General features: G+C 40.1%; 1 protein-coding gene across 3 annotated transcripts in view; it reads right to left on the reverse strand.

Moving 5' to 3' along the window:
* The window catches only part of LOC107667687 (filamin-C-like), a 26,165-nt gene extending 9,049 nt beyond the window's left edge, over window positions 1-17,116 (reverse strand). Inside the window, exons 1-33 of one of the 3 annotated variants that reach the window (XM_016459411.1) lie at window positions 16,353-17,116; window positions 14,613-14,861; window positions 13,692-13,789; window positions 13,004-13,154; window positions 12,614-12,732; window positions 12,436-12,513; window positions 12,160-12,322; window positions 11,878-12,078; window positions 10,944-11,081; window positions 10,703-10,829; window positions 10,471-10,607; window positions 10,190-10,383; window positions 9,974-10,087; window positions 9,619-9,762; window positions 9,367-9,490; window positions 9,123-9,283; window positions 8,946-9,036; window positions 8,701-8,870; window positions 8,476-8,593; window positions 8,123-8,385; window positions 4,981-5,490; window positions 4,607-4,694; window positions 4,336-4,512; window positions 3,295-3,457; window positions 3,010-3,170; window positions 2,680-2,847; window positions 2,371-2,494; window positions 2,109-2,265; window positions 1,827-2,016; window positions 1,714-1,737; window positions 1,317-1,561; window positions 1,002-1,101; window positions 769-909 (exon numbers count right to left, since the gene is read on the reverse strand). In XM_016459411.1, coding sequence (XP_016314897.1) covers window positions 769-909; window positions 1,002-1,101; window positions 1,317-1,561; window positions 1,714-1,737; window positions 1,827-2,016; window positions 2,109-2,265; window positions 2,371-2,494; window positions 2,680-2,847; window positions 3,010-3,170; window positions 3,295-3,457; window positions 4,336-4,512; window positions 4,607-4,694; window positions 4,981-5,490; window positions 8,123-8,385; window positions 8,476-8,593; window positions 8,701-8,870; window positions 8,946-9,036; window positions 9,123-9,283; window positions 9,367-9,490; window positions 9,619-9,762; window positions 9,974-10,087; window positions 10,190-10,383; window positions 10,471-10,607; window positions 10,703-10,829; window positions 10,944-11,081; window positions 11,878-12,078; window positions 12,160-12,322; window positions 12,436-12,513; window positions 12,614-12,732; window positions 13,004-13,154; window positions 13,692-13,789; window positions 14,613-14,861; window positions 16,353-16,725 — 5,461 coding nt within the window. In that variant the 5' untranslated portion in view covers window positions 16,726-17,116. The other 2 variants (XM_016459412.1, XM_016459413.1) reach the window with 2 other exon arrangements.
* Window positions 17,117-17,167: the final 51 nt, after the last annotated feature.

The following is a 17,167-nucleotide window of genomic DNA, read 5'->3' on the forward strand; positions in this document are numbered from 1 at the left end:
TGGAAAATAATGTGTTTTTTTAACCTTAAACCGCATAAACACATTTCATTACACCAAATACACAACATAATGTTCTTTTTTAGCAACGTCATATGACCCCTTTAATATGTCAATTTGAACACCTTAGCCACATAAAAGTATTTCATGTTATTAGATTCGCCATTAACACGTGAAACTCTGCAAGTATTGTGTGTTTGCAGATGCCAATTAATTTAATATTATCAAATAAAAGTTCTGTCATGACAACTCTCCTAGGCATAGGCATGGTAATGTACATGACAATGTTAATGTGTTTGGTCTAGGCAGAATAGATCTGCTATGCAGCTGCTGCTGCTGCAGCAGAGCTAATACCGAGACTTGCTACGGCCAACACATCCACAACATGCTGCTGTGAGCATGTAAGAAATACTGCTGCTGAACATATAACATATATAAAATAACCCCCATTTAGCATACATGAATACCCCATAGCAGATCTATACAGGTGGAGCTGGGGAGGTGGAGGGTTTCTGAAGCGTGCTGCAACTGCTACAGCAAGCACTAGCCAAGTATTTGAATGTTGAGCAGCGTGCTCATTGGCTGCTGATACAAAAAGAACCAATCAGCTGCGCCATGTGATAATGATGTCATTATGTCAGATCGAGTTTGATCAGACTGCGCCATCTAGAGTTTCATGCCAGAACTTTGTATTTACATATTTTAACTATGGCTTGTGTGTCCAAACCCTTTTTTGGCCATTTCGCACATAATACCAAAATGGAGTCCAACCTGGGATGTGGTTGCCATCATACTTTATATCCATTTCATGCAGGCCTCTCTCTGTAGGCTGAAATTGCACGGTGACTGTTCCATCTTTGTTGTCCCTGATGAAAGGACGAGCTGTCTTACCAGAAGGCATACGCACTTCCCCTGCAAATAAAACAAACATGGTGCACTTCAGAAAACAGTACATAAGAGTAGTCACATTTTCTACTCTAAATTAATATGATTAAAGATGTTACCGCTGAGCTCTCCTTGCTGGACAGTGAATGGGATAACTAAGTTCAGCGGCTGAAACATGGGCTTTGTGTCATCTCTCGGTACAACAGGCTGATCCGTAGCCTGAGATAACACAAGAAAGACAATCAACAAACCACAATGTTTCAAACAGTGTGCTGTTGTCTTTCCACCACTTCAACACTGAATATTTTAACCATCTCATTCAAATCCCTTTCTGTTGTAATGTCCCTGGTATCAGTATCAGTAGCTCTATCTATCATGGCGTTATCATGGCAGTGATACACAGTCTGACACACCTGTTCAGTAATATCACTCACCGTGACTTGAAAAGGGCTTTTAGGAATGTGTTGCCCTCCAAAGCGGATTGTGATGACATATTTTCCTGGCTCGGGTGCAGTATAATATATGTCGAAGGTGCCATCTGGATTTTCTGTAACATCCATATCCAGCTCCATGCCATTAGGGGTCAGAACCGTACATGTCACCTTCCCTTTTCCAGCAGCTTTGGCATCCACAGTGATGAATGTCTCTTCTGCGATCTTAATATTGGGCCCAAGGCTTTCTGCTCAAATAAAAATATTATTAAAACCAAAGAATTAAACCTTGGAAACGTATTACTTGGTGTAATGGTAGAACATTTATAATGGCAGAAAATATTCCACCATTATACAATAATTAATTAAACTATCTTAAATAAATTTCCTGATTTCTTACCAACACCATGTCCTCCAATAGACACTGAAAATAAAAAGCAAGCATATTTTAGTAAAACCAGAGTTGCGAAAAGAAACCGCGAAACATTGAAAGCACCAAAATGGAAACAATACCTGTGAGCAGGCACTTGCTGGCATCACCAGTGGGAAAGGCTTGGACATTGTAAGGTGAGTATGGGATGTTATCTCCACCGTACTTAATGGTTATGGTGTAGCAGCCAGTCATGTCTGGCACATAAGATACAGTGTAGGTTCCATCTCTGTTGTCTTGAATGCTGGCTTTTTTTGGCTTTCCCTCTGGGTCCTAAATGTTTAAATGTGAAACAATGTTTAAATGTGGCACTTTGGTAATATATGCCTTGTTTTGAGGTTTTCCATATAAGAAGAGAGGCTTACAAGGATTTGAACTGTCAGAAGGCCTTTTCCTGCATCACGAGCATCAATGGTAAACTCCACCGGAAGACTGGCAGCCACTCCTTTAGTGTCCAGACCGGGCCCGCTAGCACGCACCTTACTGGCATCATGTGTGGGGGTTGAATTGACTTTGAATGGACTGTTAACAACCACAAAGCGAAAGAGACATGAATTGATTATGTTTTTATTACTGTCATAAGATGACAATTAAATACAGTTTAAAATGCATGACTTATGATCTTACCTGTTAGGTACCTCTTGGTTGGCGTATTTGACAGACACAGTGTGTGGCCCCTCCTGTGCAGGGGTGTAGTTGACAGTATGTGTTCCATCCCGGTTGTTTTTAACAACTACAGGCTCCAGGGTTCCTGTAAGACGAACATGTTCAAGATTTCGAAGGGAAAGACCATTGTTCAGGGGTAAGTATTGAGCATAGAGTTTTCTACAGTTAATCTCCAGTACAATTTATTTAGTGTGCTAGGCGCAGAGTATATTCATAGTGATTAGGCACAGAGTATATTCATAGTGGACTGGACGGGTTTATGTTATGTACCTTTTGGTCCATACAACTGCACCTCTAGAGGAGCCACTCCTGCTTTGCTGCTGTCCACAGTGAAGGTTTGTGGAGCATGTGCGGTAACTCTGTTAGCGAGTCCAGGACCTGAGCACTTCACCTTACTGACATCCACCACATCCTTAACCTGCACCCAGAATGGACTGCCTGAGAACAGCAGAAGAAGAACACAGCTCTAAACTCCCCCAAAAAATAAAGCAGCAGCAATAAAGCAGCTATAGAACTATACAGTTACTAACCAACTATACAAGATAATACAGTAATATTCTATAGGTAATTGATGTATTTATAGGTATTTAGATATTCTACCTGGAATAGGCTGGCCTCCGTAATTGATATTAATATCATAGTCTCCAGCAGTGAAAGGCATGTATTCAACACTGCAACTACCATCTTTGTTGTCCTTACAGAACATTTTGGCTTCTGATGCTCCTTCAATGGTCAAGCCCAAACCACCCATCCCAGCGCCCCTTAAAATCATAAACATGGATGTACGATGAGACATAAATAACTCAAATATAATCCATCTTTAAAGCAAATATGATTTTCTCGTCAGGCACCAATGATTATATGCTTAAAGTATAGACCCCATACCTTGTCTCCACTGTGAAGCAGTTGGGTTTGTTAACTAGCCCACCTTCCAGGCCCGGGCCATAAGCTCGAACACGTGTTGGGTCACAACCTTCCACAACTGACACCTTAAAGGGGCTCTTGGGAACAGCAACATCATCATAAAAGACCTCGATCAGGTGCAAACCTACACAAATCAAAGAATTGCTTTAATTGAAAGAATTCTGGTTTATGCTTACTTCATAAGATACAGCTGTGGTAAACATGTTTTTCTATAGTTATAGTCTAGTTAATATTCAGAGTTTTATAGCATATAGATTTTGCTATCTGCTCTGTTTTAACTGTGAACTGCAGCTGTCGCTAGTATTAATACAAGCTGTATTTCTGTACAACTGTGTGGCAGGCCCAAGACAGGCACACAACTATTTAATGATCTCTTTTTATAATGCATTTCCTATTTAGAAACTCTCCCTGCATCTGTCATATGCTCTCATTCAGTTCCCCTTAAGCTCTGAAAGCTTCTAAAAACATGCCATGGTCTGTTTTTATACATACCCAATCCCAGATTTATTATATACATACAAGCATCTGTTTCTGATAGGATTCCTTCACCATCTACTACATATCTACTGTGAAAACCTACAACTTGCATTCACTTGTATTTATATATAAAATAATTGGTCACACTTTAGTTTGGGGACCAGTTCTCATTATTAACTAACTATTAACTGTGACTTTTGCCTCAATAAACTCCTAATTTGCTGCTTATTAATAGTCAGTAAGGTAATTGTTTAGTTTAGGTATCGGGTAAGATTAAGAGATCTAAAATATGATCAAGAGTAAAATATAGTCAAGTACAATATGGTGCAGAATAAGCCATTAATACGTGCTTTATAAGTAACTAATAAACAGCCAATATGCTGGTAATATGCATGCTAATAAGCAACTAGTCAATAGTGAGAACTGGTCCCTAAACTGAAGTGTTACCAAATAATTCAAACACTTTTCTGAAGGCCTTCACTTTTTTTCCCTTAAACTCATTTGTTCAGTGTTTTCATGACGTACCATCCTCAAAAGCAGTGTATTCCACTCTGTATGTGCCGTCACCCTTATCAGTGATATATGCATCTGTGTTTGCGCCTGATGGATTGATAATGCGAATCTTAACATGATTTCCTCCCTTGGTCTTAGTCTGGGCTCGGGCATCCACAATGAAGTGTGTTGTCACCTCCTTAAGGACCCCTTGAGTGACAGAAAAATGGGAAAATATGGTATAACTAAGTTGTGGTTGGAAAGGTAATCACAGAAAGTTGTGGTTAAAGTTTTCAAATACTACCTCTGGGCTCGACTCCTGGTCCGTACACTTTAATCCCACTTGTGTCCACAGATGGCTCCACCTGAACACGTATGGGGCTCTTGGGCACCTGCTGTCTGTGTTTGTGCCTGATGGACTGATGATGCAAATCTTAACATGATTTCTTCCTTTGGTCTTAGTCTGGGCCCTGGCATCCACAATGAAGTGTGTGGTCACCTCCTTAAGGACCCCTTGAGTGACAGAAAAACAGGACAATGAGGTATAACTGATAAAGGTAAGGACAAAAAGCTGTCATTAAAGTTTCTACCTCTGGGTTCAACTCCTGGTCCGTACACTTTAATCCCACTTGTGTCCACAGATGGCTCCACCTGAACACGTATGGGGCTCTTGGGCACCTGCTGACCTCCATATTTAATGGTGATGGTGTGTACGCCATGAAAGAGAGGGGTGTAGGTGACAGAAAATGTCCCATCATTGTTCTTTTGAATGCAAACTTCAGCTTGAGCCCCTGAATCCGACACAATCTCAATGGTGAGTTCAGCCTCCCCGGCTCTACTGCAGTCCACTGTGAAAGTGGCCACCTCACCAGCTTTAGCCCGCTCCACTCCTGGTCCACTCACTATAACTTTGCCAGCATCCAGAGCTGGCTTGACAGCAGCTTTAAAAGGAGAGCCGGGGATATGAGCTTCCCCATATAGGATGTTGATGTTGTAGTCACCAGCCTCTGTGGGCAGGTAGACAACAGAGCAGGTCCCATCACCGTTGTCTTGGCACTCAATCTTAGCCTCACAGGGGCCTTCCAGTGTTAGACCCAGACCACCAGCACCAGCTCCTTTCGTGTCAATAGTAAACCCTGCTGGCTGACCCACAACACCACCCTTAAGTCCTGGTCCATATGCACGAACCTAGTGGGAAATCCAGTAACGTGAAATGATAGAGCTCATATAATATTGCAAAGAAACTAGAGATGCACCGATTGCAATTTTCTTGGACGATTCTGATTTCTGATTTTTTTGTAAGAATTTACCAAATTTAGAAGGGGAACTGAAGAATTTTTGTTCCGATTTTCTTTCTAAGAACTATAAGTGACAGCATATATTTATCATAATCTATACTTTTGTTCAATGCAAAAAATTATTTACATAATAAAATAAATTATTAAACATTACAATTCCCCAAATCTGGACTAAGTTACAGATGTTCTTTCACTTAAACAACTCTACTTAAAAGGTAGAAATAAAACCTCCAGTAGGTGGTGGCAAAATACTGTTTTAATGAGTGAGTCATTCATTCAACCAATTCGTTCAAACAGCTGATTCATTCAGAAACGAGACAACTCTTTATGAATGGGTTACTGAATCATTGACTTACTAGATTCGTTCAAAAATGTGGATTCATTCAGTAAGGAAATGGAACTATTTTCATCAGCGAAATTTAGCAAAAACAGTCAATATTGTGTCTAAAAAGCAAGTCACTTAAATTAAATTCTTGTCTATTATATAAAATCAATGTCACATTGTTTATATATTGTTTTTATGTTGCTTTCTTTCTTTTCTTTTTTCACCGCAGTATGCATCTATAACGTACGGAGCCCGGGAAGACTTATAAACCGTACTCAAGATTTTTAAAATCTTTTTGTTCCCTAGGTTTAACAAATCGTGCCCACAGATTAATAAACCGTACCCACGAATTTCCAATCCGTGCGCTCAGATTTTGTAAACCGTACCTTTTTTTAATCTGTACCCACAAATTCATAATCTGTGTGCACGCTTTCACAATCCATTCCCACGGGTTTGTAAACTGTACTCACGGACTCATCTTAGAAGAACAGCAAGCTCCCAGGTAGGCCACGTGTTAACGAATCTTATTGTATATTGTTTTATTGTGCATTATTAAGTGGAATACATCAAATTGTCTTAACTGCTTACTGTAGCGGGTACGAGGTGGAATACAATTACTTAATAAGAATGATGTGCGTCAAAATCTTTTAGTGTTTATTTGTGAAAATCTTAGAACTTTATTATTATTGTCTAAAAAACATTGTGTTGTGACTGAATTTTGACTAATTGCTTCGTTCCTCTTTTGTAAGTCGTTTTGGATAAAAGCTTCTTCTAGATGCATATGTAGTCTAAATGTAATAATAACAATAGCCTAGTAATAACAATAAAATAATAATAATAATAATTACTATTATTATTATTATTATTGTTGATGTTATTATTGTTATTATTATTATATTAATTTATAACTATAAATGAATGCACTTAAGACAGTAAAATGTTTATCATAAAATAATTCATGAATGTTTTTTTTTTTTTAAATAACCTTTTACAGATTTGGAAATGTGTTTGTGTACTATTCATTCTTAACATGAAGACTTGTTTTGGTAATTTTATTATACTAAGCTTTTTCCTCCAGAGTTAGATGCATGTAACAGGCTTCACTGGTTAATGTTATTTTTAAATAACTAGGCCTATTATAGCATTGCATTCAGCCAGAGCGCAATTGAATGAAAATATAACGTGTACATCATTTGTTTTGTATTGCGTTTTAACTTCTCATTTGCACCGCGCTCTTCCGTCACTTAGCCTAATATTTTATTTTGGTGCGTTAATCTATTCAATTACTTATATGAGACCATGATCCGCACTCGCAAAATAGTCTTCTTTTTAGCATTTATTTTACATTAATCATCAATAGTTAAATCACAGGTGATGGTGTTTTATCCTGGTGATTAATGTAAAATAAACGCTAAAAAGAAGACTATTTTGTGAGTGTGGATCATGGTCTCATATACTATGAAAAATAAAGTTTAAACACAATACAATGCATCCCGCACCTAAACAGGTGGCCTGGTTGAATCTGCCGGCAAAGACTGGGGGCGGGGCCACAAATCTGTGAGTACAGTTTACAATCCCGTGGGAATAGATGGTGAAAGCGTGCACACGGATTATGAATTTGTGGGTATGGATTGAAAAACCGAAGGTACGGTTTACAAAATCTGAGCGCACGGATTGGAAATTCGTGGGTACGGTTTATTAATCTGTGGGCACGATTTGTTAAACCGAGGGAACAGTTTCAAGAATTTGTGAGTACGGTTTATAAATTGAAAGGACGAATTTCAAAACCATTGCCACGGATTGTTTTTTTCCCTACTGGGCTCCATAATAACTTTCTGTGTTGCTCATTTGTTTTGATTTCTGCATGAGTCTCTCTTATTCAGGCTGCATGAGCCTCATCTGCACAACATAAATACATTATAATTCGCTGTTTACACTGAATACAATAAAATCTTAATCATTCTCGCGCAAAAAAATTTGATGGCCAAGTTTCAGTGCTTTCCTAGTTATTTTTGTTATTGACGTTTTAATCAGATTTCCTGTATGGTTGGGCAAGTAAAATCCTCTCTCAATTGCAAAACATGTTTACACCGGTCCAATCATGTGGAAAATCGGCTAATTCCAGTCCCTGGCTGGTCGATCTCTGAATCTCTAAAAGAAACCTATTATTCCCAATAAGTAATTCCCAATATCTTACCTTTGAGGGATCAGCAGGCATGAGTCCCTCTACAGCGAAGGGACTTCCTGGAACGGGGTTCCCATCATAGCTGATGTCCACCTTGTAATGACCCTCTTCGGGTGGGATGTATTTCACACAGGTGGCCTCTTTGGTCTTGTCTGATTCCAACTTACAAGGTATTGGTCTACCAGAGGGTGAGGTTATGGTCACATTTACCTTACCCTGTCCACCTGCCCCTTTCGTGCTAACAATAAACTCCTGGTCCTTTCCAACTTCCACTTCTGCAACACAAATAGCAGTTTAGTAAGCATTGGAGCAGTATGCACTTATGGTTGATAGTTCAGGTTTAACTGTTGAGTTAAAGTGCTTACTTTCATTAAGGCCTTGAACTTTGACTTTGCCAAGATCGAGTGGAGGGGCGACTGTGATTTTGAAAGGGCTTTTAGGAATGGGATCTCCGCCATGTGTGACCATGACAGCCATCTCACCCTATTTTGCAGAAGATTAAGCATTTGGCGAGACGTAACTTTTCCCATCGTAATAACATTCACATTCAAAATAAAAGCAAAATGGAATAGATGTTAGTGACCCCTGACCTGATGGAGAGCAGTGTACTTCACAGTGTAGGAGTAGTCGTGATTATCAATGATCTCAAAATCTTTAACAGCGTTTCCTTTGGCAGAAGTTTTGAACTGCACCTCTGGTTTAGCCTTTCCTGCTCCCTTCGTGAAGATGGTGAAATGGGTTGGAATATCGACTTGAACGCCTGTAAAACAGGGCTGTGTCAATTAAAACTCATTTCTCTGGGGCTTAAGGTGTCAATGTTGTTGCTTACACCCACCTGTCTTGTTCAGTCCAGGACCTTCGGCCCTGACTTTGCCAGCATCATGAGAAGGATCCACCTTGACTTTGAATGGGCTATTGGGGATTTCCTGCATTAAGCAGAGAAGAGTTTGAGATGTTCACTTAGCCTTAGTGTACAATTGGTTTTTGGCAAGGAGCAAGAAGGCTGCTTTACCTGATCTGTAAAGAGCACCATGATGGTGTAACAGCCAGGGCCAGGGGGCGTGTACTTGACAGTGAAGGTGTCATTATCATTTTTTATGATCTCAAAATCGGTATCTGCCTCTGCTGGACTCAACACACCTGGGGCACATTTGATCCCAATGCTGATATCACCTACAATATAGTCAGAATGGTTAGCAACACTAACACTCTTTTACTGTGTCATATAAAGAGAAGAAATAAACTGTTTTGCAAACCTTGGCCGGCTTCGCTGCAGTCAACAGTGAAGTAGGTGGGCTCATTCGCCTTTAGGCCAGTTTTCTCAACTCCAGGCCCAAAGACCTTCACTTTGTCGGGGTGACAGCCTTCACCAACAAGAACCTTTAAAAGACAGAGTTTTAAGCAATAATGTGCAAACAATAATGTTAAATCTCAAACAATGACTCATCTAATGGTGTTGCTCCATCACAGCATAATGCAAACTAAAATACTACACTGGGAATACTCACTCTAAAGGGACTCTTGGGTACATTGACCTCCCCCCAGGTAATTATGATGGTGTGCTTCACTGGTTTGGTAGGAACATACGTACAAACAAAAGCGCCATCTCCCTTATCAGTAATCTGAATGTCAATCACACAGCCTTCAGCGTCCTAGAAGAAAAGCCCAGCAGGTCACCATTTAGCCAGTTTGCAGAAACAAAATTATTCATTTTCAATGATTCATTGGTTTGACTGGTACACATGTTATGAGTCTTGTCCTCTGTTACCCTGTAACGCTGACTCTACTTACAGGACTGATGTTTAACCATAGCCTGCCATCATTTCCAAAGGAAAACATTGAGACTATTACACATGGACACACCTGAGCATAGATCTTCAGACTGCCTTTGCCAGCTTGTCGAGCATCAACAGTGAATTGTGTTGATTTGTTGACAATAACTCCAGTGGGCTCCAGGCCTGGCCCAAATGCTTTAACCTGCACATGAGATCCTTCAGATCATTAACACTGACACTGACAGCAAAAGTTAAGAAAATAAGAGGTGACTGTCTTTGAGCATTATTTCCATATGTTAATCACCTTCTCAGGAAAGACATCATTAGCTGCTGGAAGTATATGGGCCATGAAGGGGCTGTCTTTGATATCTTCATCATCACAGACGACATGAACCGCATAATCTCCGGGTTCAGTGGGCCAGTAACGCACATCACAGGAACCGTCACCTTTATCATCACACTCTATCTTTGCTTGAGAGGGGCCCTCAATAGAAAACCCTTTAAAGAAAGTGATAACATGTAAACATTTGTTGCATGCATACAAGAAAATCTTAATTATGCTCTTCCTCATCTAGAATTACCTACCTAGGGATCCTACTTCTGTACCAATAGCCTCAACAACAAAGTCAGCTGACTTGCCAACCATTCCTGTCTTCAAGCCAGGACCCCAAGCCCGCACCTTCTGGGGTCCAGCTTCCTTGCTGACCTCCACTTCAAATGGGCTAAAATAAACAATATAGGGCTGGAAACTTTGACGTAAAAAGGTGAGTATATTTGTATTACAGTGGATAAACTAGGTTATCCTATTAGCTCCCACCTGCGTGGAATAGGTTGGCCTCCCCATGTGATGTTCACATTATATTTTCCAGGCTTAACAGGAGAATAATCACACTTGTACACTCCATCACCAACATCTCGTACTTTCACAGGCACCTCTACACCTCCTGAAAACATACACATTCAGTCGTCAGCATTTTCTAAACACAGGTGTATTAAATGATGAGCAAACAGACTAAGAATTACACCCTTGAAAAACAGCAAATTTAAAAATGACTCACCAGGCCCTTTAACAGAGACCTTCAGTTCTCCAGTTCCTGCTCCTTTGGTAAAAACAGTGAAATCTGCCACCTCCTTTACCCGAACGCCCTTAGGCTGCAGTCCTCTTCCAGTGGCACGGCAGGCATTTGCATTGCTGGCTGATGGGGAAAAACAAAGCAAACAGATTAGAAAATGCCCAAAACTTCTCCAAATGCACAGACCGAAGCAGTGTTAGTAAGATCAAGCGAGGTGCTGAGCATCTGACGAGTTGCTTTGATGACGAACTGGAAAACTGCAATGCTGCTTTGTTCAGTTGTCACAGATCCTCATACAGAGCGAGTCAAATATGATAAATGAAAATATGCAGTACACAGAACATCCATAAAATACAATATCAGCTTTATAATGCCAGATTATTGGTCATTGATTACTGGAAAGGTAATTTTGATGATCTATTACAAAAAGACGTATAAAAATATATAAAAAATCTGCTTTTTTTTTACATGACACTCAGGCAAATATCCCGTGCTTTAAGCATAAGTTCATGTTGTCAGTCTTTGCCGCTCTGTGTTCCTCCAATACAAACACACTTACTCACTAACTTTTGCCTCTTTCCTACCATGCCTCAAAGTGGGTGCTTTGATGTATGGCAGGAATCAAGCTGCTGCGAACAAGCAAAAAGCTAAGCTTAGATACTGCTGCCTACTGTTGCCAAAGTCGAGCGGCAGCGCACCTTTCTTTGTAAGTGCGAGTACCTGCTTCGGAGCCCCAGAAGAAGGTTTAGGGTGTGCTACAAAATAAACAATTGTTTTTTGGGTTGTGGGGAGATTCTTTGTCTGTTTTTGACTGTTGCCCATGTACTGTTCCAATATGACTGACACATTTAAAGATATTTGAGGAATATCTTAATAAGACAGCAAGATATGTAAGAAAGGAAAGTTATCAGACACTTACCCTCAGAGACTTGCACTTTAAAGGGGCTGTTGGGTATTGGCTGCCCAGCAAAGCTCACATGGATGGTGTGCGGCCCTTCATGCAGAGGTTTGTAGGTGCAACGGAAGATGTTATCACCCTTGTTTTCCAGATGAACTTCCACTGTGTTGTTTTTATTCTGAGGGTCAACGATGACCACACTAACATCTCCAGCCCCAGCACCTGAAAATGGTGAGACAGGATCTTGAGTTCACCTTCATATAGAAAAGGCTCTTCCAAGACAAGTCTGTGCGTTCTCCTCACCTGCAGTGTAGATGTCAAAATAAGTAGGCTTATTGGCCACATTGCCCACTGGCTCCAGACCTGGACCTCGAGCCTGAACTTTTTTGGGATCACCCAGAGCCTTTGCCACATTCACCATGAAGGGGCTCTTATCAATGTCCTGACCAGCGAAGAGTACTTTCACCTGTGATATATAAGAATAAATAAACAACCATGCCACTGAAAGCAAATTATTTTACAGATTACACGCTCAAATGGACACTAAACGGTCAACCATGTTCTTGTACTAATGCTTACCTTGTGGGGCCCCTCAACTTTGGGCACATAGGTGACAGAGAATGTTCTTTTCTTGTCATTGTTGGGGACAACTTTAGCCTAACGCAATTAAAATACGGATTCTAGTTTAAAATGTCATTGATGGTTTGTTTCACATTGATGCGATAATTACAGAGCGTAAACATCTGTCATGTCTCACCTCCTCAGTGTGACCCTCTGGGTCCTCTACATACACGATCACTTCTCCAAGTCCTGCCTCCAGTGTTTCCACAGTAAAAACAGCTGGCTTCAAAACCATGTTCCCCTGAGGCTCAATACCTGTTTTCATGAGAAAAAAATACAGATAAAACTGTCATACACAAGCTTTCAACAGCAATACTCAGGATCTACTCATTGCATGCTTGACTGCATGCAAACAAAGTATCCAAAGTACCAAAATAAAGGCTAAATAACTGATATTTTAAAATTCAATCAACTTAATAATTTCTATGTGTAGCTCAAAAATGCTCTGTGAGCTTGTGTTGACAGAGCACTTTTTGTGATGTTTTAAGACAACTGCACTTGGTTTATGAGCCTGTAGTTTGCTCACCTGGTCCATAGGCCTTGGCCTTTTTGGGGTACAGCTGCCTTGGCTTGAGAGGGGCTCCAGGCTTTAGTTTAGCTTTGGGAAACTGGGAGAGGTACGTCATCACTGAATGCTCATCCACATCTGGATCCACGATTTCCTCTGGAGCTATCACCTATAGATCAAAGATTTATTATAGCATTGCATGTATAGTGGTCCTTATTCAGTAATCATTGCTTTTAAGTTGCGTATGTTTGTGCTCAGAAAACCACTACATTAAATTTCCATTGGAGAAGTAACTAGTCATAAGGCCCATTTATGACGAGAATCATAACAGTGCATTTTCTTTTCACCATCACGTTTGTTCTACCATCACAAGGCAGTGGCAATTTCTTCAGATACTATATTTCTCCACAGAGTGCTGAGGTTTGAGAGCAGCCTTCAACAAGTCAAGGACAGGATTTACTAGGAGCCAGACCCCTCCCACATCTCCTCAACAGTCAGCAAGAATTTATGAAACATACCCTACACCATGCGTGGCATCTCACACTTATCCCATGAGGATAATGGAGCAGGCAGCACTGTGTCAAACTGCTGGAACCACTAACATTTTACACAACCCCATGCCTAGACACTACCTTCCTTGTAGCCTGAAGTAGAGTAAAAAATCTATTGGCTGAACATGTGGTGTTTATGTTGAGTGGATGTTCACCTGAGGCACGCCGAGCCAGTCATCGGCCTGCTGCATGGCCTCACGAGCATTTGCAACGGGTTTGTTGGGGTCCCATGTTTGCCAGTCAGGGCACAGGCCTACGCAAAGAGTTCAAATTATACGAGTGTATCATTTAAGTTCTCCTTTAAAGATTTAGGCCACAGAAAATATATTAAAAAAGTGAAATCAAATATGATATCAGGCCTCCCATAAACCTGGTCTGTTGCTTAGAAATTGTTTGTAAATATGTCTAAAGAGACTTATAATGTAACCTAAATATATAATGATAACAGTTATGCTGTGAGTTGTCAAAAGCCAGCAGCACCCTGTATGGTCATGACAGTCTCGCAGGGACTGTTTCATTTCAGCTACACCGAAGTAAACACTTTAGTTCATTACCCTTCTTTTCTCAGTAAGCCTCCATGTGAGCAAAGAGTTGCTCAGAAAATAGGTTATGATTTAGATGCAGTAAATATAGGAAGCTCTCATTCTCTATTGTATTGTTTAATTTATGCATTCTTATAATACAGGTTTTACTTATATTTGTTCTTGCTAATGGCAAAAATGGACTGAGCTCTCTAAAAGGAAAGTGAAAAAAGAGGATATACATATCCTCACATTATTCAGATTTTTACTATTGAATTTATTACATAGCTTATATACTTTACTGATTTTATATTGGCACTGGCACTATATATTATATTTATTAAATAAATGATGTTGTGTATTTGCCCTTATGCCAGAAAATGTAAACACAAATGAACAATGAAATATGGTCTAAGTAGTGAATCTGAACTACCTTATAACCCAAAATCTTACAATCTTGAAAAAATATATATATATTGTTGCATTTCCTCACCCAATCACAACTGCCCAAAGTCAAACTTGGTCAAGCTTGGTTATGTCAGAATGTGAACTTACCAGGGGCACAGTTGTCCACGAGGGCACCGAGGGCCTTGCCATCCCTCCAGTCCTTGTGAAAGTTGTTAATAGGCAGCTCCGGTACCTTGTTCTGAATCCAGCCCAGCAGCCTTTGTTTGGGAGTGAGCTTCTTAACCTCTTCATCGTCCTCATCTTCCCACATGGGCATGGAGATGGAGTAATGGAGAATGAGTGTCCAGATGAGACCCAGAATCAGCTTCAGGTTCCCATCTACAATAGCTTTGCTGTCTGCACAGGTCCAAGACAATCAAGAGGAAACTAAGTGAGCAAATGGACTAACAGCTGGTATTAACATGGTACTTTTACAGTATACACCATTATATTCAACGACAACCATATTCAAACAGCATTGTACTTCAAAGATTATAAAAGTGCAAAAAAATAGCTATTTGTATTAATAGTAGTTCTGTCTCAGTGTCTCAGTACCAACACTGACATCCAGACTCACGTTGTTAAGGAGTCAGGTCTCCCCTAAACACATTCACACCACTGGTTTACAGCGAGTCATTTTCTGTATAAGCGGCTCTAAACATAAATCACAATGAGGTAACTGCATTGCAGTTTACTCAGTATTCATTACTACTCCAACAAGCTACTCTGCAATGCTTATCCGATACAAACTTTCACCTTTACTCAAACAAGCTGAACTATTTTCCATTTCACTGACACATGGAAGTCCAATGTGAGCTACTTGTACATGCTGCTGATATAACGTTACTGCTCCCAGACTCTGACAGCTCAACTTTAAGAGAGTGAGGTAAAGCAGTGAGCATTTGACCGCTGATAAGGTTTATGAGCAGGCTTGTGTGTTTGTGACAGAGTCATGCTTACTGTTGTGCAGATACAAAACACATTAGTGTGTGATAACTTCACTTCTATTAATAAGCTATTAATAAACAATGAGTCATGAATAAATCAGAAGTAATTCATAAGATGTTTTAATGTTAAATAGATTGGCTGTTGATGTGCTTTCAAACGTAAAAAGGGGCAAGTTGTTATATTAAGGAGCTTTTTAAAAACCTGAACTTAAAAACGACTTGCACTTGGTCTGGTATAGCCTAATCTAGTGCTCTTCTATTCAGTCATATTTATAATATTAGTGAATAAAATCAGTTAAAGGGATAGTTCACCCAAAAATGAGAATTCTGTCATCATTTACTCACCCTCACGTCGTTCCAACCCTGCATGAGTTGCTTTCTTATGTTGAACACAAAAGAAGATATTTTGAAGATTGCTGGTAATCAAACAGTTGGTGGTTGCCATTGACTTCCATAGTATTTTTTTTCCTACTATGGAAGTCAATGGCAACCACCAACTGTTTGATTACCAGCAATCTTCAAAATATCTTCTTTTGTGTTCAACAGGTTTGGAACGACATGAGGGTGAATAAATGATGACAGACTTTTTGGGTGAACTATCCCTTTAATATAAAGGTTTCAGATTTTTAGAGTCTACATTTGTTTATTATTATTATTATATTGATTATTATAATCATCAGGTTTTTAGTTATTTGAATGCACAATAATTATCTCTTAATTGTTAGATCTGTTACTATAGCTATAATCAAATAACGTTTGTTAAAGTTATTAATGAAAGTCGTTGTAAAATATCACCGAAGTTGGGACGATATTTGCAACTCTTCCTTCAAAGTTTGAATAAACTGAATTAAAAAAAAATAAATAAAAAATCAAGATTATTCTTGTTTAAAGCGGATCTTACCTATCGACACTAGTTTGATTCGCTCCCGGTCCAGAAACTCCAGCGCCACCGACACGTTCTCCAGCTTCATTTGTCTGAAGTTTGGTCTGGCGTGATGCTTTCTGTACATTTTCTTCTGACTGAGGACCTCCAGGAGCGAGATGAGCTTGAGGCCATCGCTCAGGTCTCTCTGGAGGTCAGTGAGGCTCTTATTGACGCATTTGAGATGTTCATTGCACCATCTGGTGAAGGTGTTCTGCTGGATCTTCTTCCACGGCGCGTCCTCGGCCAGCTCCTTCTCTGTCGCTGGCATCTCCTCCTCTTCCTCTTCCCCGAAGTCTGTGCCCTTGTAGTATTGTGGCGGCAGATCCTCTAAATGTGTGTAATTGCTCATGATGGACTTTTATACTTGCAATGCTGGAAATTCACAGCTCGTCACTTTCGCGGGAGAGTGTCAGAGGCGCCTTCGCTGTGAAGCAGATCAAAACCTGGATGGAGTTTGGGAAGAAAACAGACAGGCTTTCACAGATGCTTGTGAAAAGTGATCTTCTGTCAGGACGGTGATGGATTATGCGATTTACGGTTTACAAGGCGGCCGGTCCCCGTTTTTAATTCTCAGTCCCCTGACGAATGTAGTCGCGACTTCATAATGGACACTTTGAGTTTGAAGAATATCACTTTTTGAAAAATGAAGATTTGCTGCTCCACAGCTCGCAAGAGTGAAACTCTGTTTGAAATGAGGAGAGGGTGAATGAAGGGGGTTTAAATGCACCCAGGACCCCAGGGATTACATCACACTGATGTCATGCTGTATATACTGGAGTATGACGAGCAGT

This window comes from Sinocyclocheilus anshuiensis, unplaced genomic scaffold (assembly GCF_001515605.1).
Source record: "Sinocyclocheilus anshuiensis isolate Anshui unplaced genomic scaffold, SAMN03320099.WGS_v1.1 scaffold1827, whole genome shotgun sequence".
Taxonomy (NCBI): Eukaryota; Metazoa; Chordata; class Actinopteri; order Cypriniformes; family Cyprinidae; genus Sinocyclocheilus; species Sinocyclocheilus anshuiensis.